The sequence below is a fragment of the Archocentrus centrarchus genome, chromosome 15 (genome assembly GCF_007364275.1).
Source record: "Archocentrus centrarchus isolate MPI-CPG fArcCen1 chromosome 15, fArcCen1, whole genome shotgun sequence".
NCBI lineage: Eukaryota > Metazoa > Chordata > Actinopteri > Cichliformes > Cichlidae > Archocentrus > Archocentrus centrarchus.
In genome coordinates this window covers 12,668,029-12,694,269 of record NC_044360.1, presented here as the reverse complement: position 1 = coordinate 12,694,269, position 26,241 = coordinate 12,668,029, and the positions used below count along the sequence as shown (strand labels likewise).

The window sequence follows — 26,241 nt, the reverse complement described above, 5'->3', positions numbered from 1 at the left end:
TGGGTAAAAATGGCATCCAAGTAGAAAACCACAGCTGACCAAAAAGAACACAAAGCTTTGTCTCACGTTTGCCAAAAGACATCTTGATGATACCTAAGACTTTTGGGAAAATATTCTGTGGACCGATGAGACAAAAGTTGAACTTTTTGGAAGGTTTGAGTCCCGTTACAGCTGGAGTAAAAACTAACAGCATTTCATAAAAGAACATCATACCAAGCATCAAACATCGTGGCGGTAGTGTGATGGTCTGGGGCTGCTTTGCTGCTTCGGGACCTGGACAACTTGCCGTAATTGATGGAATCATGAATTCTGCTTACTTGGGTAATTCAGAAGGACAAAGATCTGAAATACACCAGCAAGTCCAAAGTCCAAAGTCTGAATGGTTCAGAAAAAAATAAATGAATAAATGGTTTTGGAGTGGTGTAGTCAAAGTCTGGACTTAAATCTGATTGAGATGCTTTGACATGACCTAAAACAGGCTGTTCGTGCTTAAAAAACCTCCAGTGTGGCTGAATTAAAACAATTCAGCAAAAAAGAGTGGGCCAAAATTCCTCCACAGCAATGTGAAAGACTCATTGCCAACTATTGCAAATGCTTGATTGCAGTTCTTGCTGCCTAGGATGGCACAACCAGTTATTAGGTTTAAAGGGGAATTACTTTTTCCACATAGGCCCAGTTAGTTTTAGATAGCTTTTTCCCTTAATAAATAAAATCCTCATTAAAAATTGCATTTTATATTTACTTGGGTTGTCTTTGTCCATATTTGTTTGATGATATGAAACATCAAACATAAGCGTGACAAACATACAAAAAAGAAAAAGAAAAAGGAAATTAGGAATGTGGCAAATATCTTTTCACAGCACTGTAAAAACAGAGCATTATTAGGAATACCAAGTTTGTCATATTCTAACAGTTGACAAATAGATAAAGGTTATACACTTTAGGCACACAAAAGATGGCCTTTTTGATGGTCTCGGTCTTGTCATGGACTGACCGCATTTGTATTTGGTCTTGTCTCAGTCTCGGACATTGAGGACTCAGGATTTTATTTCAAGACCAGTCAAGACCACAACTGTGGCAATATCACTAATTTGCCAGAATATTGTCCAATTTATTTGTTAACATCCTTGCTTTTATTGGATGCAAAATGTGCTGATTCAAATCCAAAAAAAACCACCTGATCAGCAACATGAAGAAAAGAGAACTTTGTAGCTGCTCCATCCACCACTGTTTGTTTCACAGAGAGAAAAATCTGCAGTACGAAAGTTAAAATATGCAGATGAATTGTTAATATGAAAAATTATTTCTTATCCGATTACTTGATTAATTGATGGAGTAACCGATAGAATACTCGATTACTAAAATAATTGATAGTTGCAGCCCTACTTGTATTCAGAAAGCCATAGTCAAACATTAGTTTTCAGCAGCAGTGGAGCTATGAAAGGCCTTCAAGAAAAATCTACAGTTCCCAGCAAGATGGTGTCAGTTCCTGTTGTTGCATTAAAAACGTGATAGTTTGCTTACAACATGGTGGCTTATATTCAAAGGTAGAAAATGCTTTTAGCAAGTGATCGTTAAAACATCTGGATTATGTTTTTGTTGTGTATGTTTTTTACGTAATTTCTACAATGTGGAAGGAAACGGCACTCGGACACATTATATAAGTGTAACTCTTATGGATTATATGCAAAAATGATCACTCTATCGATCTAATAAGGCCTGATTTAGAGTTCTGCGGTCCTACGTACATTACCGAAAATCCTCTCTGAACCTAACCTGACATGCACCTCAAGAAATTAACTACATGTCCACAAAGACTGTGATTACCGCCTAGGCTTCAGAAGTGCTTTCCAGTTACATATGTAGGCCCCTTCGCTCAATTAACAAGCCAGAGTGGCATTTAGCGGTTAGCATTAGCTTACTAATTAGCATTTGCATTAGCGCCAGGCTGAAAAACATTTCTGGCTAGAACCCTGTAGTTAGCGGCCACCAATGACGGCAGATGAGTAAGCAAGTTGTTTCTCCGCCATTAGTACATTGAGCAGTGCATACACAAGGATTGATTGACAGTGCTAAGACCCTCCTCCTGGATCTGATTGGTTGTTTTTGACCAGGAGCTGTGCCTTTTTGCAGATGGCTGTTTTCAGGGAGGAGGTGGAGGAGCTCAGTTTTTTTTTTCACAGATTATCTGTTTCATACTGTTGCGACATGGTGACAGTTTAACAAATATGTAAAAAACATTTTAAAAAAAATAAAAGTTACATACTGCAGCTTTAATCTGTATAAGAGAGAAATTGTGGCTTTAGTTCTGAGATGATTGCCATTTTTTATACATTTAGCTATGTGGGTTTGAAATAACATCCATTTTTACAAAGATTGTTGTTGGTTTACAAACAGCATAACTTTATGTATTGTTTATGAAAGGCAGAGAAAAGTAAAGACTATTGTGATGAACTATGAATAATTGTTTTACATTCTGTGATAAATGATGGAAGTCACCCAGGAGTATTAAATTTAGATGGTTACATTTATTTCAGCTCTGAGTGTTTAATATCTTGGTGTTTTTATGGGAATGTGGATCTTTCAGATCAATTTGAGAAGTGATTTTGATCATGTATTGTGTCATGTAGCGTGGGGCACTGGTCTTGGTCTTGACTCGATCTCGCCCTCCCTCGGTCTTGGTCTCGACTTGGTCTCGGACCCTAAAAGTCTTGGTCTTGTCTCGGTCTCGATACACTCTGATCTTGGTCTTGTCTCGGTCTCGGATTAGCTGGTCTTGACTACAACACTGGGGTGTGGTGTTGTTTCCCATTTTGCTGTCAATCTAGCCTTGAATTGGGTTGCCAAAGATGCATTTCATATTATGGGCGTATTAAGTAGTACTGGAGACATCCTGTTGGGGGCGCTATACCGTTAGGCGGGAGCAAGGTCACGCAGTGTACCATTCTGCTGTCTGTGCTCCTCAAACGCTGCAGCTGCCGTCGTCTTCTCTACTCCACTACACACACCGTCGCACAGCCATGGCGGACAGCGCAAGCGAGAGCGACACCGACGGAGCGGGGAGCAGCTCCGCTACTCCGATGTCGTCCTCCGCTTCAAATTCGGGGAAACCGAGTATAGTCATTTCACAGTTTCGTTTGGAGGAACTGACGAACCGACTCGCCTCTTTACAGCAGGAGAATAAAGTTCTTAAAATTGAGCTGGAAACATTTAAACTCAAGTGCAAAGCCCTGCAGGAGGAGAATCGGGACCTCCGCAAAGCTAGCGTCACCATTGTGAGTAACGTTAGCTAGCTAACTATCGAGATGCTATTCCCCACCCTGTTTGCTATATTGCATTTGACAGCAAGTTAGCTGTAGCGGGTGTTGTTTGATTAAAGCTGAATGTGTGCTACGTGGAAATGTTAACTCTATTTGGCCGTATTTCTTTGCTGTTGTGTTAGCTCTACTAACATTAGCTGCTTGCTAATTTAGCCAGCGGGACAACGTTTGCTAGGTGGTCGAGCAGCGGTAACCTGCTACTTTGCTTTGTGTTGTTTAGCGTTGCTAATCGTGGCTAACGTTAGATGAATTGCTAACGTCAAGCAGATAAAAGCGTCCAAAAAAAAAAGGGTGGGTACCTCACGATGCGAGTTAACAGATTGATCGTGGTCAGCTGATTACTCACTGTTAGGCATTGTCACCACGCTATGGCCAACATGGATATGGTAACTGGGTGAAAATAAATAGCCCACCAGAAGCCTTGGCCGGGACTGATGCGTCATATTTCTTCATGCTCGGTTAATCAGTCCTAGCTTCATAAAAATGTGTAACCGATCTGCTGGATAGGTGGGAAATATGTAGGCCAAACTTAGCGAGCTAGCTAAATGCCACGCTTAAAACGTCTGCAAAGCAAACCACACTTTACACTGTCCACCCTCTGTGTAAATTTGTGAACCTTAACTAGCTGTTTGTCTTTTATAATCCCCTCTGTTTGTCTTAACGATTTGCGAAGCAGAAATTACTTTTGAGGTCGGGAGAGAATAAGGGATGGGTGAAAGACGGATGTATCATCAGCAGTGTAATTCTAGCTGTTCTAGCTGTCCCAGCACATTTCTTTAGTGCCCCCATGTTTCAGTCAGTCACCCATTACTGCAATATCTCTTGAGTCATTTGAGAGAATTATGCTTCCTCTTTGGCTGGCAGGCTTCGCTGCAGCAGACATTAGTTGAGCATGTTTTTCCCTCACTGTCAGTAAGTTACAGTTTAATCAGGAAAAAGCTGAAAACAGTTTCATGTGCCAGAACCCTGAATTTATTTCACTGAAATTTCCTCTGTCGTGTTTTTTGCGTGTGTGTTTTTCTGTCCCACAGCAAGCAAGAGCAGAGCAGGAGGAAGAATTTATCAGTAACACCTTGTTCAAGAAGATCCAGGCCCTTCAGAAGGAAAAAGAGACCTTGGCAGTCAACTATGAGAAGGAGGAAGAATTCCTCACCAATGAACTGTCAAGGAAGCTCATGCAAGTGAGTGAAAGAAACAAGCAAGGGGGAAATGCCTGTTTTTAAAATCATGTTCTGGAATTGTTTATGCCAGGCACAGTGGAGAATAGCGCAACATTAGTTTAAACTTTTTTCTCTGTTATCTTACTGATCACAAAATAGCAGTGCTGTAATGATTTCTTCAAGCTGTTTTATGCAGTTTTTCAATGTTGTATAGTCGATCTCGTTCACGATGTGCTGGATGTTTGTCTATGCACACAGCAGCTAGCGCATTATCATCAACTGCAGTTCTACTTGCCTGAAGCCTGGAAAAGCTCAAGATGACTTCACTGCAGCTGCTAGCAAGTCTAAATGACTCTCAAATTACTCTCCTCCTGTTGGTTATTTGGTTCAGTCTGTTTTTCACATCTTATTTTCCCAACTATAGAGCATACAGCATTCACTCACACTTTGAATAGATAGCTGGAGGGTGACAAATGGTTTGTTGCTATCTAAAGAAGTAGGAATGTGGAAGACGTGCATGCAAATGTCTCAGCAAAACTGGCTTAAGGTCATACAGATGTACTTGTTTGGGCGTTTGTTTTCCTAGAATTTAACAAGAAACAGACCTGCCTCTGCTGAAACATGGGGCATAATATGTACACATGGGCATGTCACATGCACATGTGGTGACAAATGAGAAAATTAAATGAATATGGACATTTATTTTACTGGGTGTGTGAATACATCTGCACAGAAGCATTTTGTGTATAGTTAGTTTTATTTGGGTTTCCCCAATTACATTTGATGGGTTGTTAGGTTGTTTGAATTTAAATAGCCTAATGATGCAAGCAACCTGGCACTGATTTGAACTCATGCCCTGTATGTAAAACATTTACATGACCGTTGGCATTTTGATGTGCAGTGTAATTTGTGTCCCCCCTGATATCTTTTACTCCTAGGTATACCTTTGAATTCTACATTTACAGAGCTCCAGAACTACATGTTCAGTTTCCACTGAAGATTTTAAATGGTGGTGATATGTCATTAAGGCCTTAAAAGTGTTGCTGGGCTGCTTTACATATTACATTCATTTTTGGTGATAGTACTTGCAGTTTTTCCTCTTTAAAGGAACTTGATAAAATGAAAACAATTATCAAATGTTTTGCTCTAATACTTAATAAAGTACAAGATACTAAACAGTTCCATCCAACATTGCCTGTATAGTGGTGCCAGTGAGGAATGGCTTCTGATGACAGAAGAGCCCTAGTAGAATATAATGTCTTTTCAAGGACTCCATAGTCTGGCAGTTATACTTGAGTCTGTCTTATAATGTTCACACAGTTCAAAGGGGTGGATGGCTGTTATTAAATAGTTTCTAGTGTTAACTGAAGCATGGCACCTTATTAAAACAAAATTGTTAGTGTTTTAATTAGGAAAATATGACTGCTCTTTGGGTGTGGCACTACTTAGTAACCTGGTTTTGCATCCAGGATACTCCAAGGCGCTCAAGTCTGCATGAATAGAGTCATTGTGAGTTTAAACAAACTGATGTTTTGAGGTTTTCTAGTTATTTTTCTCAGTAGCATGATGGAAATGGTTATTTCCCTCTCCACTTTTTTCCTATAAATGAATTTGCATCCCTTTCCCCCATAATGAGTAATTACTTATATAATCCATCACAGAGCTGTCCCATTTTGAATCAGCACTGAGCCGCACCCTTTTTCATACTGGTGAACTGCCAAAAGTGATTACTTGGGTTGCCAAAACATTATTTTATACTGTCTGTTCTTCTGGGAAGTTGAACCCTGATTCCAGAAGAATTAATGACATTGTTCTCTCATTGTATAAGTTGTGGTCATCACTGTGGTCATCAAAACAGTTTTTACATGGCTCACTGTGAGTCTCTTGTGCTTTTTGCATCTCCCTTTTTTAACTCATCTGTTTCTTCTCTTCTTTTTTTTTTTTTTTTTTTCTTCTGTCAATGCACTGCTCTCTCCTTTTCAATTGTAGCTCCAGCATGAGAAGGCTGAGTTAGAGCAGCATTTGGAACAGGAGCAGGAGTTTCAGGTTAACAAGCTCATGAAAAAGATCAAGAAAATGGAGAATGAAACCATCTCTAAGCAGCTAACCCTGGAACAGGTATGCTTATTATGGTAAAATGGGAAAGATTTCCTCTCCAGTGTAGCGTAACCTATCCCTGAACTTGCATTTGTCCAGTCGCCATGGTGGCGTGAAATGCAAAAATTTCCGCTTCCTCTTTCTTCCCACTGAATTTTAAGTGGAAAGAACATTTTGGTTTGTGGCTGGGTTAAACCTGTGTGCTGAAGCCCCTCCATAATGTCTCCATGCCCTGACAGGAGATGTGCAGGCATTTGTTGTTGGGTACTTATTAATGTGTCAGATTGATGCAGTGCAGTGCAACTGTGCCCAGATACACGTATAACCAGAAGTTATGTTGACTAAAAATCTGTCTCAACTTCACACAGAAACCCAGCTTAGTAATAAAATAAATCTTAATTTTCTTAAACTGTACTTTTTTGTTTTTCTTTTCCCTAACATTGTGACACTCATACGCCTGTAACTTTTAGAATACAAGCTCATCCGGACTGAGACTTTGGATACAGTGCTGTTAAAGCTTTTTAACATCAAGGTTTCTGCATGTCATGCTGCTGTTTCTTTTATTTTTCAGTTGAGGCGGGAGAAGATTGACCTTGAGAACACATTAGAGCAGGAACAAGAAGCTCTGGTCAACCGACTGTGGAAACGAATGGACAAACTGGAGGCTGAGAAAAGGTTTAGACACACAGTGTTCTTTTTCTTTGGCCATGTTCACGATGATCAGATTAATTGTGGCCAAAGTTTAAAACAGTGGCGTAAATATTTAAAGCTGACTGACCTGAATACTAGGCTTCCAAGGTTTTTCAGCTTTTATGATGAACTGACATCAGCTGTTCTTGGATTTCTTTATATGGTCGTCTTTTTAGTGGGCAGCTGAGTTTCCTTTGCTATTTCCTGACAGTGGACAGATGCTTCAGTTTACCTTATTGTTGGCAACTTTGTTGCAACTTTTTCCCAAAAAAGTGCCTTGCAGCAGATCTCGCTACTTGTTTAGCTCTCGCTCCTCTCACTATATTACTGTTGGTGAGAGAGGCAGACACACACACACACACACCAGCCGGTTTATTTTCCAGTTCCAGCATGAAGAGAAACTAATGTAGGCACAGAATCACAAGTAACTTTGTTTATATAGATCAATGAATGATTTAACCCACCAGTGAGCAAAAACACGTGGTTGAAATGGCACTAAGTTATAACAGTTGCATTTGTTTGTTTGTTTTAAAGGTTGCTTATTTAAAAAAAAAATTAATTCAAGGTGTTTTCTTTTGGTAAAAGTAGCAAATGGGTTTGGCAGACTAGATATTCCATTAACTTAAAAGTTATACATCATGTTAATTGTTTCTTTCTGAATTATAATATTGTTATGATTTGTTTTTCCTTTCTATTTTTTAAACTAGAATCCTTCAGGAGAAACTGGACCAGCCTGTGTCGGCTCCTCCTTCTCCTAGAGATGTTTCCATGGAAATAGACTCACCAGAGAACATGATGCGGCATATCCGCTTCCTGAAGAATGAGGTGGAGAGGCTTAAGAAGAGCTTGCGCACCACTGAACTGCAGCGTAAGTGGCCATTTAACACGTCACCTGATCAGAGGTAACGTGGGTTCTGAAGGGAGAAATGCCTTCAAATGGTGATTAAGTGATTGGTAAAGTCAGTGCTTAGATAAGCACCTGTGCTTGTCTTGGTTCATATTGACTTGAAAAAATGGGTCCTCTCTAGCCTGATGCCTTAATACTCATATTCCTCTAGATTTGCACTAAAGTGATTTATAGTCTTGTTACATCCTTATTTGATAATTTGTCTTATTCCATTTCTTTCCAAATGGTCTCTGGTCATATTACACCAGAGACCATTTGGAAAGAAATGGATTAAGACAAATGGTCAAAAACAAGACAGTAGGAAAGGTCTTAAACAGTTGATTTCCTTTGAAATGATTAAGCTGAACTCTGTCCGTAATGTAGTTGATTCTCTGAAAATTCTTTACACCCCAATAGAAGGCAGTCTTGCCAGTACTTACCTTGCTTTTGTTTAAAAAAACAAAAAAACAAACAACAACAAAATGTCCATATTGTTGGCTGACAACCTGTCCATAGAATACCATAAACTGTATATAATAGGTGGATGTAACCACTGTGACATCACCCCTTGGTTTTTTAGATGTCACATTTTGAAGCCGTAGCATTAGTGTTTGGACACACCCATGTTTTGCTCAGTTATTACTTAATCTTGGTTGCAAGCTACACTGATAAACTGTACAGGTGCAACCCACAGACGCAGCTGTATTATAACTGGTGCAAAGTAACAGACTAATAAATTACTAGATCTTGGCACTAAATGTTGAATCAGGTACACCGTCAACTTTAACCCTCGAACACAGGTGATTTTCCACCACGTGAGAGTGATAGTGTTACAAAACTCATCTTAGTGTTCTATGGTTATGCTTAACCAGTATCCAAATGGACAAGTTCGTTTAAAAAAAAAAAAAACCACTGTACAGTTGTAAAGAAAGGGACACTATCCGTAGAGGCCAAAACCTTTTCTTTTTTTTTTTTTTAACACAAAGCCTCAAACTTGATTTATTTATTTTTTTTCTTAAATATTATGATGTTGAGTTAGGCATTTTAACCAGGAGTCTATGGGGATTCACTAACTTTTGTAGCCAGCCTCAAGTTGTCTTTAGAGAGACTGCATATATTCTTTGAGTAGCATTGGGCAAGGAAAATGGCATACACACTACTTACAGTTTAATTAAATTCACTTTGGGTTTATTTATATAGTGCCAAATCACAACAACAGTCTCCTCGAGGAGCATTATACTGCAAGGTTGACCCTACAGTATATCAGACGATCCCCTATGAGGAAGCACTTTGCAATGGTGAGAAGGAAGAAGTCACGCTTAAAGGAGAAAACCTCCAGCAGAACCAGGCTCAGGGAGGGTCAGCCATCTGCCATGCCTGGTTGGGTGGTGAGGGGAAGATAAGAGGAAAAAGGAGAGCATAGAGAGATGGGACAAAACACAAACTATGGGAGAAAGAAGACTACATTTAATCACGTGGTGCAGTGGTTATATAAATATGTGATTAGTGAAAAGCGATGAGTGGAGAAGAAATGCTCAGTGCATCACATGAAGTCCCCCATCAGCTTGACCCTTTAGCAGCATAATTAAGTACTGGTTTTAGGGTCACCTTATTCAGCCTTAACTCTAAGCTTTTAACAAAAAGGAAAGTTTTGAGTCTAATCCTAAAAGTGGAGAGGGTGTCTGTCTGGATGTATGATGAAGTAGTATTGGTCTCAGCACAGAACCCTGTGGAACTCCATGACTAACTGCCATCTGGTGACACCATCATCACTTAGTTCATAATCATAGGGAGCAGTAGGAAAACTCTGAGTGGTTAGTCTCAGGAAAATCCAAATGTTGACTGTTAAATGTAGCCAGACTCTGGATCTTGCCTTATATAGATTTGTCTTGTATTATAGTGTTGTCATCTTAATTATGCATAACTCTTATGACTGCAGTGAACTGATAGTTCAGAAATTTTATGGTTTAATACAGGCAATATTGGCCAGTTATACATTTGATTGTAAATGCATGAGGTTTTTTCTTTCTTTGATCCTTCTTAGGATGTGGATTAATATTATAACACTGCATTTGGTTGCCGACATTAATAACAGAGCTTTTTAAGTTTTATGGATTATACAAAACCACATACACTACATGGACAAACGTACTGGGCAACCTTTGCATTGCATCTACAGGAGCTGCTTGGCCATGGAAGCCATGCCATGAAGGTCCTGGTGTACAGTTTTTGTCCTGATTAATACCACAGAAGATTTGGAACTCTGTTACTGAGTCAGCAGAGTTTTGGCAGCTTTTAGGCTCTATGCGCATCAGCACTCAGCAACCGTGCTCTGTAATTTTAGGTTTGTGTGCCACTTTGAGGCTGAGTTACTGTGGTTTCTAAACACTTCCACTTTATAATAATACCACTTACATGTAGGTGCTTGATTTTTATACACTTGTAGCAATGGGACTAGAATCCCAATACTTTTTTCCATGTAGTGCAGATTGTGGACCAAATAGCAAGAGCACCTTAACGACATAGTAGTAGACAAAATTTTGTTGTTTGTTTGTTGAGAAAGCAAGAAGTGGCCATTGATCTTAATACTTGACTTGGACTGTCATTCAGCATCCTTGTGTTTATGGGTTGATTTTGCCACTAGATGGGGATATCAGACTAACATTTAACACATGCTCTCAAGGCTGGGTCAAGTAACAAGATACCAGAGATACTGAACATTGTTGCTTGGGTTAGTTGTTAGTAGAGATTGTTTCTGACCTAATTTCACTTTCTTTCTGAAATGAAAACATATTAAACAAACAAACTGGGTTAGGTTCACAGATCTTAACAGGGCATTGTGATATACTGGGAGTAAAAATAGGTGTAATTCATGTTGATGTATAGGGATTGAGATTTGAACTTGACAGAGTCTCACTGTGTCCACTTCTAGACACAGAAAAACGTGCCCAGTACATAGAAGAGGAGCGACACATGAGGGAGGAGAACATCCGGCTCCAGAGAAAGCTTCAGAGAGAGATGGAGCGCAGGGAGGCCCTGTGTAGACAACTGTCGGAGAGCGAATCCAGTCTGGAGATGGATGATGAGAGGTAGAGGATGCAACACACAACGGGACAGATGATCGATAAGTTCACAATACCACACAAAGTCAGACATAACAGCAAATAAAGAGAAAATGGATAATGGCTAAAGCTGTTGAACTGTTTACCCTAGCCTGATGTTGCAAAGAGGCATTTGGCTTCATGGACTTTTTATACTGCTGACATAGCCAGCTGGAGAAAGGGAACTCCCAGTACCTGTAAGAATGAAAAGATGAAGGAACAAAAGTAGGCCAAATGCAAATAACAGGCATTTGTGCCACAACAGCACACAACAATTGGTCTTCCGGTAGCCAGTCATTGTTGGTGTTGAATAGGCTTTCTTTGTAATAAGAAATGTGACACCACGGTGTTCGTTACACTCTTGGCTGTATGTCAGACACATAAAACCCACTAAGCTTAAATTAATTCCACACTCCTCAGTGTTTCATTTTAATTATCATAAAATTCTTTTTTTTTTTTTAAGTGAATTTTTAATACTGAACTGCAGATTCAGTTCACCCCAAAGCCACCACTTTTACTTCTGATACATGAACAAACATTAAAGTAATTAGCAGTAGCTTTGTTTGGTTTTGAAAGACCTGCACTCTGTTGATGTCACTTAAAAAGAAACCACATTATCAGGACCATTTAGGCCAAAGACTTCCTTCTATCTGTAAGTGGTCTATTTGAATTGTGTAATCCTTTCTACTGCTGGGACCAATTAACCCTCAGATACACGAGCTGTACCAGATGGTCCCGCTTTTTGTTCGGAAGTCAGAACAGGACTGTGAGTTTTTGTAGTGGCTTCAAGGTTTGCATTCACAAAAACAACCAACACACACTGACGCATTTCCCTGAGTATGATGTCATCCGCCAGTTATTTATTTGTTTATTTTAAAATCCTGTTATATTTTTACTCTAGCTATTGCATTTATAAATATTCACTGTCATGTTTTTCTGAGCGTTTTGTTTTTAATGCTCTCATATTTTAAATAATTTTGTACATATATGCCATACCATATAATATATATAAAACTCTTCCTAGTGTAGCTTGTCAATATGGCTCATTGTGACTGAGGGAGGAACATCCAAAGCGCAGGTCCGTATTCTTTTCACCACAGATGTTTATTCAGCACACAAGGTACCGACTTACAACACCTTTACAGCACCTTGCAACTCCTTTCAACACCTTTCAACACTCGAGCAATCATTTATGTACAGTATTAAAATTGTATGTTTAAAAAAATTTTTTTTTTAAATATAAAAATGCATAAATAATCACAAGTACAGTCATCTCAAAGTAAGGTATACATGCAACCTAAACTAAGGCATAAAATAAAATAGCTTTTAGTCTGTCTACTTGGAAGGCTTTCTTACATCAAGAGGAGGCAAAAAGAATTCTGACAGTTTTGTATCTCCTGGACGAGGTTGATTTGGTGTGTGTTCATGTGTATGCGTTTTTGTGTGTGTCTGAATGTTTACGTGAATGAGTGAGTGTGTGTGTGGTTGTAAGCCTTTAAAGCAGCATGTGGTGACTGCAGTGAAGAAAAGGGAGCATATCAGCATTCTCAGAACTAAGGTTTGCCCTGTGCTTTTATGCAGCATTTCTTGCTGCAGAAAACAGATATTCTGATGCTGTCAGTGTTAATAATTAATGTTAATGATAATTTAGTGTCCAAACTAAAATCCCCTGGTCAGTGGCTCAGAGTTTTACTGGCCCATGTATATTTTTATTGGCCTGCAGAGAGGGGAAAAAAAGCTTTTATTTTTATATTTCAACGCTTTAATGTATATAATAAATTATGTTTTATATTAATCTAAATCTGCAAAATAATTTTACTGTTGCCTTGAAATAAATATGGTCTTATACACTCCATGCCCCCCTTAGACTCACCCCTGCTTGCTGCAAATATTACTGCAATAGAAAGTAAGACGGCTGCCAAACAGTTGTTTGGCCGCAAGTTAACTTTTCAACTGTATATTTTATTTTAACTTCTGTATCTTTACTGTAGATTTTTTGCTGTGTAAAACAAACAGCGGTGGGTGGGAGCAATTACAAAGTACTCCCTTCTTCATGTGCTCCTATATAAGGTTCTATTGCATGTCTGTTTTTAGTCGCAAATGTGGGAGAAACTGTCGCTCTTACATTTTGACACTTGAGCGCTAAAGTTTAAATGAAGTATCAAAGCAAAAAACATACATTGAGGATTTTTATAATTGAGTTATTCAAGTTACTCGATGAATTGTTGCAGCCCTAGTAAATGATTTAAAATAAGGATTGTAAAGGCTCATGTCAGTGTCTTCATGCTTTCAGTCAAATCAGTTTAATGGCACGTTGAAAGACAGTCGTTTAAAACATTAAAGCAACTTTCTACATGTTGTCACCTTCTGCAGCAGCAAGAAAGCGTGAAACATGCAAACCCCTGCTATTCTCCCTAAAAACAAACCTGTCTACAAGACTGTGAGTCAACTGTTTTCAAAAAGTTGTTTTTATTATAATATATATATATATATATATATATATATATATATATATATATATATATATATATATATATATATATATATATATATATATATATATATATATATATATAAAATTCTAAATCTTATGCCCTCAATACACTGATACTTAAGATTAAAAGTAATACTGAAACTGAGCATTGTCTAACACAGGGGTGTCAAACTCAATCATAGGATGGGCCAAAAGACACAGTCTGAGTCGCGGGCCAAACAGGATTAAAAATAATCATTTTAATCAGCAATATAAATTTGAATGGCCAGAATACAGTAACCTTTTCCTCAACACATTAAATAAAGTATACAATTATATTTTTCTTCAAAAATAACATCAGTAAAAATGAAAATATTTCAAGCTGATGAAAATTTGCTAATTTTTCAGGTAAAAACTGTGATGTGAATTTCTGCGCTTCACAGTCAGAAAAATGCTGCATAAACTGCACAGCAAAAAGCACAGCTGTAAACACAGCGGTGGAGACCTGGTCTGATTTTTTTTTTTTTTCTCTTCTACCCCCCTCTTGGGACAATCACACACATAATCACGTGGTCCCATCCCTGAAGCTGCAGAGAAAAGCAGACTCGCACAGCCACCTTTCATCCCGGAGCCCTGCTGAGTCTTTTACTTTATTTTTCATGAACTTGACAGATTTCCTCAGGTAGCTCATCGCACCTGTGTAATAAGGCACATCGCCAAATTCAGAATCTACTTCCTTCGAAACTGCCGGTGATTTAAACATTTGCTTCTTATAAAGTTCGCTGTCTGTGTTCCAGTGCTTATGACACGTTCTGTCTTCAGGACTTTGCCACGAGCGTTTCCTGGTGTGTGATGCAGTGATGCACTGTCAGCTCACCTGTGCAGGTCTCCCTCTGCATCTTCTCCTGTATCTGTCCCACCAATCCACTCTTTTCCACGCACATCGGAGGCGAGGAAAAGAGACACGTGGTTTACCTCCAATGTCAGTGATCAGGTCCTCTGCCTTGCCTGTTTGTAAAATCCCTGTTTTCCACTTTTCATTTGGCCATTTTGGGGGGTCAGGCTAGCTTAAATGTTACTGTAAAAAGTACTGACCATTGTTTTTATCTGCTGATCACTGACCAGTGTCACTGGCACACAGAAAATGGGTTAGCGCACAGGTCTTGGCCTGCACGGCAGCTGTTGCAGTGCGTTGTGGGATTTGTAGTATAAGTGGTAGGAGCGCTCTTTACCCGCGGGCCTTTAATAATAGCCATATGAAATCATTTCGCAGGCCGGATGTGGTCCACGGGCCTCGAGTCTGACACATGTAGTCTAACATGTTAGTCAGGGATGACTCCTCATTGAGCAATATTAAAGCCATACCTACTGCTCAGCAATATTCAAATTGTTTTGTACATGGTTGCTTTATGATTATAGTGGTGTTATACATAATGCATTGAGATCAACATATTACGTAGTATGGGTGCATTATCTGTACATAAGAACAATATGATGTGAATACCTTGTAAGTATGCATTATGTCTGGCTTGCTATAGATTATATAAATATAAAGTCATTGTGTAGTATATGGAAATTTTAGTCTGTTCTAGGATGTGTTTACAAAAAAAGTATTTGCAGAAATGTTAAAGATAATCACAGAATATCAGTCTCTTACAGCATTATTAAAATTGTTTAATCTAATAAGTACTGTTAATATCAAAAACATATTTTTGCTAGAATCTGTATTATATCTTTACTAACCCAGTGGTGACTAAAAGTATTTGGATAAAAGTTTAGGGCAAGGCCTCTAAATTGGGGCAAAATAGTTTTGCAGAAGGTGATGATAATGTCTGCTGAAGGGTTTTCGATTATGACATGAGGCTGTAATGTTGTCCTGACTTCTACATTTATTTTATGTTTTCATTAATTGAGAGAGGATATCCCCATTCGTGATGGGTCTTGTGGATTACAAATGTTTTTTAGTGGTGATGATGGTGGTGGTGGGGTTGCTGTTTTTTTTTTGTTTGTTTGTTTGTTTTGTTTTAAATAAAATGGCCATTTCATTTTTTTCCAGGTACTTCAACGAGATGTCTGCACAGGGTTTGCGAGCAAGGACTGTGTCCAGCCCCATCCCGTACACTCCCTCTCCCAGCTCCAGCCGACCCATATCACCAGGTAGGTAGAAACACAGCAATAAACAGCGCATAACCGTTAATAAAACTTTTTACGAGACAGCAAGCTTTATCTTTGTTTCTGCGTTTATCTTAAAGTTTTTTTTGTTTTTTAAAAGGTCTAATCGAGATTACACAACATTTAATATAATCTTTGTGCTCAGCTAGAACTTTGCTGCTCACTATGAGCGTTACTGGCCATGATGCGGTGTTAGCATTGAATACAAGCTGGGAATCCCTATAGCTTTTGTTCCAGAGTTGTTGTTTTTGTGTGAACCACCCATTTTTCTTGTGAGTAAAAGTATTGGAACAATAAACTTGAAACAGATTAAAGTGAATAAGACTTCATATTTAGTTGTAAATCCTTTGCTTGCAAAAACTGGCCAGTGACGACCTTCTTTAGGACACTTCAAATGGTTGTACTATGGCCAATGTTTGTGCAGTGGTTCTGATTGATTTTCCTTGTTGTCTCAGCTTCACAGTTGCATGTTTTTCACCCATAGGCAGCTCTCTGGTTTTCATGTTGGTTATTCCTGTAACTATAAATGCACAGTCTGCACAGGCAAAACTCAAATCTGAAAGTGAGCGTAGAAATTCTGTGCTATTTGTTGTTTGAATAATCAATGTAACAGGACACACCTGGACGACAAAACACACCTGTCAGTCACATGTTGCAGTACTTTTACTCAGAAAAATGGGTGGCTTCAGCCAAAAGGTGCTATCTTCTGTGTATTAGATCCAGATGTAAATACCTGGAAATAAAAGCTGAGATGTTGATCTTTTGTCTCATATTTATCTTTTAATGTCAAACCCAAATGTTTTCAGTCTACAACAAAAATAAAAAGGATTAGCCTCACTAGATCTCTAAATTTTGTTTGTGGATACACCCTTACCTTATATGTTTTTGACCTTGGCACTAAAAGGAATTCAAGGCAAGTTATTATTGAATGGCTGAGCATGTATGAGAGTGCAAAGGGTAGGAAAAATAAAACTATGCCAAAAATAATAATTGGAGAGGGTTATAAGGGGAAAGTACCATCATATTTCAATCTCCCATACTCTTCTAGCATCAAGTCGTGGATCTCTTTGAATTACAGTCCTAATGCTAAAATAGTGCAGAGAAAAATCTCATCCCTTTGTAGTCTGTATAATCATGTTACATCAAGGTATCATATCGTCATCCTCCTAAAATAATGGCCTAAGTCTTTTTTTTTTTTTTTTATGAAAAGCTTATTTTGCCTAAATCATATTTTCATTTTTTTTGTTTTTTGAAAAACCTGAAAAAAAATTACTTAGGCCATTATTTTAGGAGGGTCACAATATCGAATTAAATGTTTGGTCAGATCGCTCCTCTTGTGCCACAACATTGACAGCCACAGACAGCTTAACCATTTATGTCCATGTAATCTGGGAACAAGTATTAAGTAGGGAAATGGAAGTATATGTAGACTGAGCAACTAGAATCAAAAGTTTACTTTTAATAAAATGGTCTTTCTTCTTCTGGCTGTCCCCATTGCTTACAGGTCTCTCATATGGCACCCACACAGTTGGCTTTACTCCTCCAGCTACACTGTCCAGAGCTGCCATTTCCCACTACAACACCCCTGCCCTGCACGTCCACGGAAGCTCCTCTCATGCCGTAGCAGTAAGTCATACCCACCCGTATCATCTTCTAGAAAATTGTTTTTGGGTTTGTCTTAAATTTTGTACCAGGATTTCTGGTAGGGTTCGGGCCCAGTCGTTAAAAATTTCAGTCCAGTCAATGCATGGTTGCTTCATAGACAAGTAAATAACTGATAATAAAAATAATGGGTTTATAACCTTTTGTATTGTAAAATGGCTCACATTTTATTAGGGGTGCTAAGAAAAGTTTTTTCAGTTCAAGTAGATAGAAATGATAAACATGGTTTAATGATTAAAAGTTTCATGTTAATTGTGACTTAATAAAAACAGCAGTTTGCTCTTGTCGGCATGATCGCTGCACTATATTTCATTTGTGAGATGTGTCCAATAAATTCACTTAAATGAAAACACCCTCTTGGAGACATGCACTGCCTGTTACTTTGTTGAATTTGCTGCCTTGCCTGTAGTTTTGAATGTCAAGGTCAGCTCTTTTGATAATACAGTACACTCCAGCATGTTGGATCTTTATTGAACCAGTGACTATGAAGTTAACTGCTGCCTTTCAGTGGTTAAAGGTACAAAGTGTTTACATTCGCCTGTGATGAATTGTAGTCCTTAAAATGAATATTAACAGTAAAAAGGCCAACGTGTCTACCGCTATTCACCCAGTATAGGAGGCAACATTTCTAAACTTCAAACCAAAGAACACTGACTTCATGCAAATATAGTTGTTCTCATTGTTGGCAACAATGCTAGAACTTGCCATACCTCGTAAATGTCCCAAGATCCAGTTGGCTATATTTTGATCTTTTCAGCACACTGATAACTAAAATAACACTAACTTATTCAAGCATATTTTATTGTTAAGATATAGTTTATATTTTATTAATATTTTTAGACCTTCAACATGGTCTGTTGAAGCCATAAACAACCAGTTTCTATTATGACTCCTATCCAGAAGAGCATCATAAAGTCATAAAATATCTCACCAGTGTTCCCCTGGCATTACCTTGGATTTAGTTTGGAATATGTGTAGTTGTACACAGCACTGTTCTGATAGTAGTAGTGTACACTATATTGTTAAAAGTATTTGCTTATCTCACTTCATATGATGAAAGTGATATCCCATTCTTAACCCTTTAACTCCGAGCAATTTCCACCAATACACCTGTTACCTTCCCTTACTTGCCGTGAACAGCTGGTTAACACCGAGCATATCACTGCTGAGATGTCAGAGCAAACGTACTTTGAATTACTGTAATTACGCGACCGTTTGTCCTATCGGAAAAATTCAAACAGTTTCCAAAAGGTGAGAAATTGTGCTTCACACCCGATGGTTATTGCAGTAATTGTTGCTGGAAGTCCACGAATGGCGGGACATTTAAAGTACATTCTATCGCCAACGACAGGTTCGGTATTAAAGGGTTAATCTATATGGTTTAATATGATGTTGGCCCACGGTTTTGCAGCAGGCCACTGGCTCTTACATCAATAGTAATGAAGTGCCTAGAGAAATATGTGGTGTCCCTCTTTGAAATCTGAGATAAATACTGGTCTTGATCCTCTCCAATTCACCTACAGACAAGGACGGCGTACAGATGATGCCGTTAATGGCATCACATACCTAACACTTAAACATCTTGAAAACCCAAAGACTTATGCCCGTCTTTTCGTTATAGATTTTAGCTCTGCTTTTAATACCCTTCCAGCCTCATCTGCTTACTAAGAAACTACAGCAGATGAATCTAAATCCTTTTCTTATCAACATTTCACTCATTTTTTTTTTTTTTTTTTTTTTAGCAAACAGGACACAGCTTGTCAGAATTAACACCACTCTGTCAGAGCCAAGGTCTATCAGCACTGGGTTTCCCCAAGGCTGTGTCACCTTTCCTGTCCTCTTCACCATTCACACAAACAACTGTACCAGCGGCTGCCCGGGGGATTATGTTTTTAAATTCTCCGACGACACTGCTATCCTTGGCTTGCTGGATGCGGATATGGACCCTTTACCATATTTTAATTTGGTTAAGTCCTTTGTTCAATGGTGTGATGACCACCACCTCATTATTAATGCCAGGAAAACAGAAGAGATGCGGATTTACCCCAAGTCCTTAAGTAATAACCTCCTGCTTCTTATTCATGACCAGAAAATAAACCAGGTCTGTTCTTATAGATATCTACCATAGGTGTTTACCTAGATAACCTGTTAACAAGTTGTGCTGTCATCTGCAACAGAGATTATATTTTTTACGCAGAGTAAGAGTCTTTGGGGTAAATCAGCAACTTATGTTTTCATTCTATTAGGCTGTATTAGAAAGCATCATTAGGTCTGGAAGGTCAGCGTGGTACGGCAATCTCTCCGTGCATTTAAAATCCAAACTCAACCGTATGGTACAAACTGCAATGAAGGTGATAGGTAAGACCGATAACTCCTCCTTGTGGTCTATTTATGAAGAGTCTGTGCTCAGACTTGCTCAGAGGGTATTGTCTGACCCTGCTCACATCCTCAACCCGCGATACATACTGTTACCATCTGTCAAACGGTTTAGAACCCCAGCTTGTAGACTTAACAAATTTAAAACTCATTTGTTCCTTCATCAGTTAGATTATTAAATAAAGTAGGCATATAGTTTTTGTCTTGCTCTGATGCTCTAGCTAACTGATTTGCTGGCTTGTTCACTGTTGGAATGTACGTGGGAACATGCAACATATGCAATGTGTTCTATTACTTGAATGTTCTTTGACAGTTTTTATTGAACGTTTTTTTTTTTTTTTGTTTGTTTTTTTTTTGTGGACTTCTTATGCATTTACAACATGACCCTTATTGTTATAGTGTATTATTGTGGAAGCAGCTTGTTTAGTGTACGATGTCTAATACAAATTTCCCCACGGGGACAATAAAGTATAGTTGATTTGATTGATTGATAACACCTTCAGCTCTTTTGGGAAAGCTTTCCATAAGTTTCTTCCAGAAAGTTTCTTCCAGAAGCGCATTTGTGAGGTCAGACACTGAAGTTGGATGAGAAGGCCTGGCTTACAGATTGTGCTCTAATTCATCCCACAGATTTTCTGTCAGGTTGAGGTTAGGACTCTGTGCAGGCCAGTCAAGTTCTTCCACACCAATCTTGCTCATCCATGTCTTTATGGATCTTGCTTTGCGCACTGAACCCAAACCCAGACTCACCCATCGGATTGCCAGGCAGAGAAGCATGAGTTGTCATTCCAGAGAACATGTCTGCACTGCTCTAGAGTCCAGTGGCGGTGTGCTTTATAACACCACATCCAATGCTTTGCGTTGTGCTGGGTGATGTAAGGCTTGGATGCAGCTTCTTGGCCATGGAATCCCATTCCATGAAGCTCTTTATGCAGGGTTCTTGAGATAATCTGAAGGCCACATGAAGTTTTGAGGTCTTTAGCAATTGACTCTGCGCACTATGCACCTTAGCATCTACTGTCCTACCACTTTGTGGCTGAGTTATCGTTCCCAATCGCTTCCACTTTGTTATAGTAGCAGTGAGGAAATTTCACAATATCCTATCACAGGACCACGCTGGAATTGACTGAGCTCCTGAGCGTGACCCATTCTTTCACAAAGGTTTGTAGAAGCAGTCTGCATGCCTAGATGCTTGATTTTATACATTTGTGGCCGTGGAACTGATAGGAACACCTGAATTCAACAATTTGGATGGGTGAGTGAATACTTTTGGCAAGTGTGTGTGTGTGTGTGTGTGTGTGTGTGTGTGTGTGTGTGTGTGTGTGTGTGTGTGTGTGTGTGTGTGTGTGTGTGTGTGTGAGCCATATTGCATAAACAAATTGATTTCATAATACTTATCAACCACTGTGGAGAATGAGTTAGGGTGTGTAAATCGTGGCAACTTGCTCAGTAAGTGTATGGTCACACTTTCCCATGTCTGGTTACAAAAAATATTCAGATTAATTTCAGCCACCCTGTTGGGTCAGTGGTCATATTTGACCTCCAGAGAACACCAAGATGGTACAAAACTGCCATCAACAATCAGGTTGAGCGCAAACTTTTCTCTGCAGTATACACCTTATGTACTAGTTGTAGTTGTTGCTGTATTAAGTATAGAGATAGATGTATCTCTATTTGTGTGGTGTTTGCATAGTGTATTTTCAGCATTTCAGTTAATGATGATGGACCGCACTCTCCTTGACACAAGAGAAAATGTTGACTCGGGCTCAATTCTGCATTTGTGGGAATTAAATCTTGAGTACAGTCGCACAGCAGGTCTGTTCTTGCTGCCTTGTGCAGAAACATTCCTGGCTGCCAGTCAAAGCCCCCATTTCAGGTACTGTGCCTGCTTTTCCATCAAGAGTCTCAGAAGCGCAGCTAGTAGTATGCCAAGCTCATTTGTCTGCAGCAGAGATGCTGACAAGACAGTGGAGACCTAGTTTGGTGTTGTGGACACTGACCCGGATGCTAGCACCAGCTGGAGTTCACAGCTGTAACAACAGTCAGTTCCCAGTCTTCCCCACTCCCAACTTGGATAACCAAGGCTATTTGCAAGTGTCCTGCCCTAAATTGGTAACACGAACCATCAGATCATATCTGGGCAGATTTGCTTTCCAGGCACGCTCCATTACAAAGACTGGGCTATTAGAGAGTGGATCACTTCAAGAGAAAAGGCATCCTCAGTCCTTCATGCACTCAGTTTCCCCCAGGTCATGTGAGAGTTCACACTTATTTATTTGTCTTAATAGTATTTTTTCCACTGCCTTTTTCTTCATCTGAAGAACAACAGCAGCATATGCTGTGTCCTGTTTGTACTCAACAAATTTATGCATTATGAAAAAATGATGATGAAAGTTTTTATTTTCTGGGCAAGTTTATTACAAAGCTAAGGCTCTCACACTGGATTGTAATGGCATTTTCTCTGTCCTGTCCAAGTCAGGGTCTGCATGTGCCAGTGGACCTGCAAGCTCATTCCACACAGGGTGGGTCAGCGAATTGGGTCTTATTTAAATGGTTTTCAGTCCAGGATATTTGTGCATCAGCCAGCTGGTCCTCTCCCCTCACTGTTTTATAAACTGGAAGTTTCTGTTCTGGGCACACCTCAGGCAGCACTCGGTTCTTCTGACTTGAACAGGGTGCGTCTGATTACTGGAGATGAGCTCTTCTGACAGTATAGGAGTCTCTATATTCCGTAGTGAGAAATGAAATGAATGGTAGGAATGACAACTTTAGGTTACTTGTGTAACCCTGGTACTCAGAGTAGCATACCTGAGTTGTCTCTTACTGTTGTAATCAACAGCCATTTTGGTTTTGGCATAATGAGATGGTTGGAGACAAATCCTTCTGAGGAATGTACGGGGAGACACATGAACAGATTCATTTTTTTTATGAACCCTTTATGCTTTCCATTTGTTTGGCCAGAATTGCCATTGCTGGGTCAGTAGGGGAAACATGCCTGAAATATATAATCTTGTCATTCTGTCTTTTCCTACAGTGGTTTGTTACTCTGGGAACACGGTCCCACAAAAAAGAGTTGGTATTTCCACAATATCTTCTGGCTATGTGTTTAATCAATATCACGTGGCGTTTTTCTCACTACATATGATATTGATTAAACACATTTTTTTCCAAATATGTTTGCCATAAACTCCATTTTTCTACATGAAATGTTTAAAATGCTGCCATCTGGTTGTTTACAAGATGAGGTGTGTTTATTTATTGTTTCTCTCTCCTACTCTCAAACAGCGGCCCTCCCCAAGAAGAAGCACCAGTCCTGACAAATTCAAACGTCCAACACCCCCACCCTCCCCCAACACGCACTCAGGGGCCCAACAGGCTCAGCCTCCGCTACCCCCACCAGCTCAACCCATGGTCCAATCCATGTCCTCCCCGGCAGCCATGTCACAGCACGCATCAGCAGCGCAGCAGCAGCAGCAGCCTCCCTCCCAGCCTTAAAGCCACACACAGTCTCTGTCTTTGCGCGTGAGTGCGCCCACTGAATGCCACGATGCTACTGCAGCAGCTTCCATCATTACCAGCTCTGGAAGACAAGTTTCTTACTCTTTACCAACTCAACAAAAGACGCAGCTTCAAAAGTTCTGGAGGGAAAAGAAACAAGATGGCTACTCACCATCAGTGAGGCTGTCCGCCTGCCAAATCCTCATGTGGCGTTACTTAACTACTCTTAAAAGGAATGGATAATTGAAAAATAATCGCTTTTGGGATTTGTAGGATAATTATCTGTTCCACCTGTTGTCTTGTACATGTTGTTTTTTTTTTGTTTTTTTTTTGTTTTGTTTTGTTTTTCTTTGCTTGGGACTTTAGCTGGTTGGAATTGTTGTTGTGGCGCTTCTAAGATAGCACAAACAGCACATACAGTACGTTTCATGGTTATGTTTTACAATAGGTTGGATGTTTGGATCGATGGATGGATGTATGGCTAGAGAAATGGATGGATAAATAGATGGATGTGGTCAATTCTTTTCATGCCTATAATATGACACTTGATTGCAGTAATGTCCTCCACTCCAGCTCACCCTTTGTCATTAAAGCAGTGTAAAACAGTTCACCCCAACCCCAAGGTTAATGTGGCTTTGATTAGGTCGACAAAATGGTGTCATAGAAGAGTGCTTGGAGTTTCTCCATTATATAGGGCATTGATCAAACGGTGCTTGCAGCACAGTTATTTTAGTTTCTGAAAGCATTCAAAGATCTGCTGCTCTTATGTTAAAATGAAAAGGAAAAAAAAAAAAAAAAAAGCATCAAGGATGGACACTGGTACATAAACCACAGATAAATGTTGCCTTTCGAGGTGTTTGAAAATATAGTCTGAGGTGTTACAACTTAGTCATGTACTCAGTCTCTTCTCTGATCTTCTCTCTGGTGTATTTCTGAAAGCTTCTGTCATCCTTATGGATATACCCATCAGAAAAAAAAAATCAATGCTCTTTACACTAAATATACATACTGCTAAAACATTCTAAATGAATGGTACTGTTGAACTAAATTTCTATGTATGATTAAAGCTCTTGAGATGACGACTTCTGTTTTAATTGTGAGTTTTATAGATATCATTTGCTACTCAGTTGTAATGTAAGAACTGTGAGTTTACCACTGATGAGTAAACCTAGAAGACAATCTGTTTTTGCTTTTTGTTTTGGTTGTTTTTTTTTGTTTTGTTTTTTTACTTTCAAACCTGCAAATTAATGCACTTGCATAATTTTACAGATCCTAACATTTCAACAGGCTGAAAATTTAATCTTTTTGTGTATTTAGCTTCACTGGAATGTTTCACTGTGGTAGTTCTGATAGTCTGCCATACTCCTGCAGTAGTTGTTGGAAAATGTTTGTGCCTTAAATAAACCTGCACCAACAAAGCTCACAACCTGAGATAGTAGAAAAAATGTAATATTTTTTATATTTGAGAAATTAATTTGTATCATGTTTCTATGATGTAATCCAGTTGCACATAGGAAACTGCAGATTTTAACCTTTAACATTATAGAGTAGTATATGTTTATAACACGGATGAGCCGATACTCTTCAGCACAGGTAAGACTTGACATACACGGGTTGTCTGACTAACATGGATCACATAACAGGATAGATTGCCATGAAGTTTGCAGAGGTTCCTTGAGGATAATTCTAATCAACTTTAAAAAAATAAAATAAAATTACAGACACCAGCAGGTCAGCTGCCAATTACTGCTGCATTGGATTGGCTGTACACTCATAGTTCCCAGAGGATCTAATGACTGGTGATTCCCCAACTTCTTTAAGTGTGCCACCATGAGGGTGATGCTTGAAATGTCCCCAGAGAAATGTGTGATTAAACATGGCTATTCATGTTTACCACAAAAAAGTAATAAATCATAAGGATGATTGTTATTCTCTAACATCTTTACGATTTGAAACAATGCTTCCTCTGTTATGTGCAATTCTTAAACGCACTGACAATTATAGCTATGTTAAAATTATTTATAGTAATCTTCAAGGGGGCTGAAACAGCAAACATATCAAGATGATAAAAAATGAACTTATAAACCTGTTCAATATATTAGAATTTTGGTTTCATTCTTGACCAAATTGGTGGATAGATCGATTAGTAGACTTGCATTGCCTGCTGCAAGCTGAGATATAGGTCTTTTATCCTCTGATGTTAATCTATTATAGCACGACTCATCATGTGATGTCCTCTTGCCCAGATCCGCTGACAGTTGATTCTGTGCCAGTGTCTGATTTTCATTTCCTAGTACACATTGTTCTAACCGGTTTTAGCTGGATGGAGACTGGAGGAGTGGTTTCCATAAATCAGTCATTCCAGGATCATTTAACACCGTAAACATTTGTAATGTGGGTGCAATAACGTGGTGGGAAGAGAACAGCACTGGGATGACAGCCTGCAAAACACATTAGGCTTCCATTAGGTTTCTGCACGTAATGGTTCCCGTTCACACATAGACTGAGTTTAATTTCACCAAAATCAAAACATACACCTCATCCTCAAAGTGACATAAGTATATCTTTGTTCAAAGACTTGCTGAGAGTTCTGACATGCCTAAAGCAGACCCTGTGTCTTTTACTGTGGTGCGGTGTTCTCGCATGCTGCTAAGGCCAGCAACCTGAACTAATCCAAACAAGAATCTGTACTGGAGGCTCAGGGTGGCAATGCTGGGTGCTCGAGTGGCCTTTCACCTCTGCAGCTTTATAGAACCAGGGTGGCCACACCACCCAAGATTTATCCAGACTGCAGGGCGGCTCTGTG

The 26,241-nt window shown here is 39.1% G+C and overlaps 1 protein-coding gene across 1 annotated transcript; it reads left to right on the top strand.

Annotated features, from left to right (window-relative positions):
- Positions 1-3,020: 3,020 nt before the first annotated feature.
- On the top strand, positions 3,021-24,401 carry LOC115793481 (coiled-coil domain-containing protein 6). Its single transcript, XM_030748503.1, has 9 exons — positions 3,021-3,275; positions 4,352-4,501; positions 6,470-6,598; positions 7,149-7,252; positions 7,975-8,135; positions 11,086-11,242; positions 15,784-15,884; positions 17,404-17,525; positions 23,223-24,401. Exons 1-9 carry the CDS (start codon positions 3,021-3,023, stop codon positions 23,430-23,432), a joined length of 1,389 nt encoding a protein of 462 aa, XP_030604363.1. The 3' UTR covers positions 23,433-24,401.
- The last annotated feature ends 1,840 nt before the right edge of the window (positions 24,402-26,241 follow it).

Excerpts from the sequence above, each read along its gene's own strand:
- LOC115793481 (XM_030748503.1), top strand. The coding sequence starts at position 3,021 with ATGGCGGACAGCGCAAGCGAGAGCGACACCGACGGAGCGGGGAGCAGC. Across the intron at positions 3,276-4,351 it reads GCAAAGCTAGCGTCACCATT|CAAGCAAGAGCAGAGCAGGA; the intron begins GTGAGTAACGTT and ends TCTGTCCCACAG. Across the intron at positions 15,885-17,403 it reads CAGCCGACCCATATCACCAG|GTCTCTCATATGGCACCCAC; the intron begins GTAGGTAGAAAC and ends CATTGCTTACAG.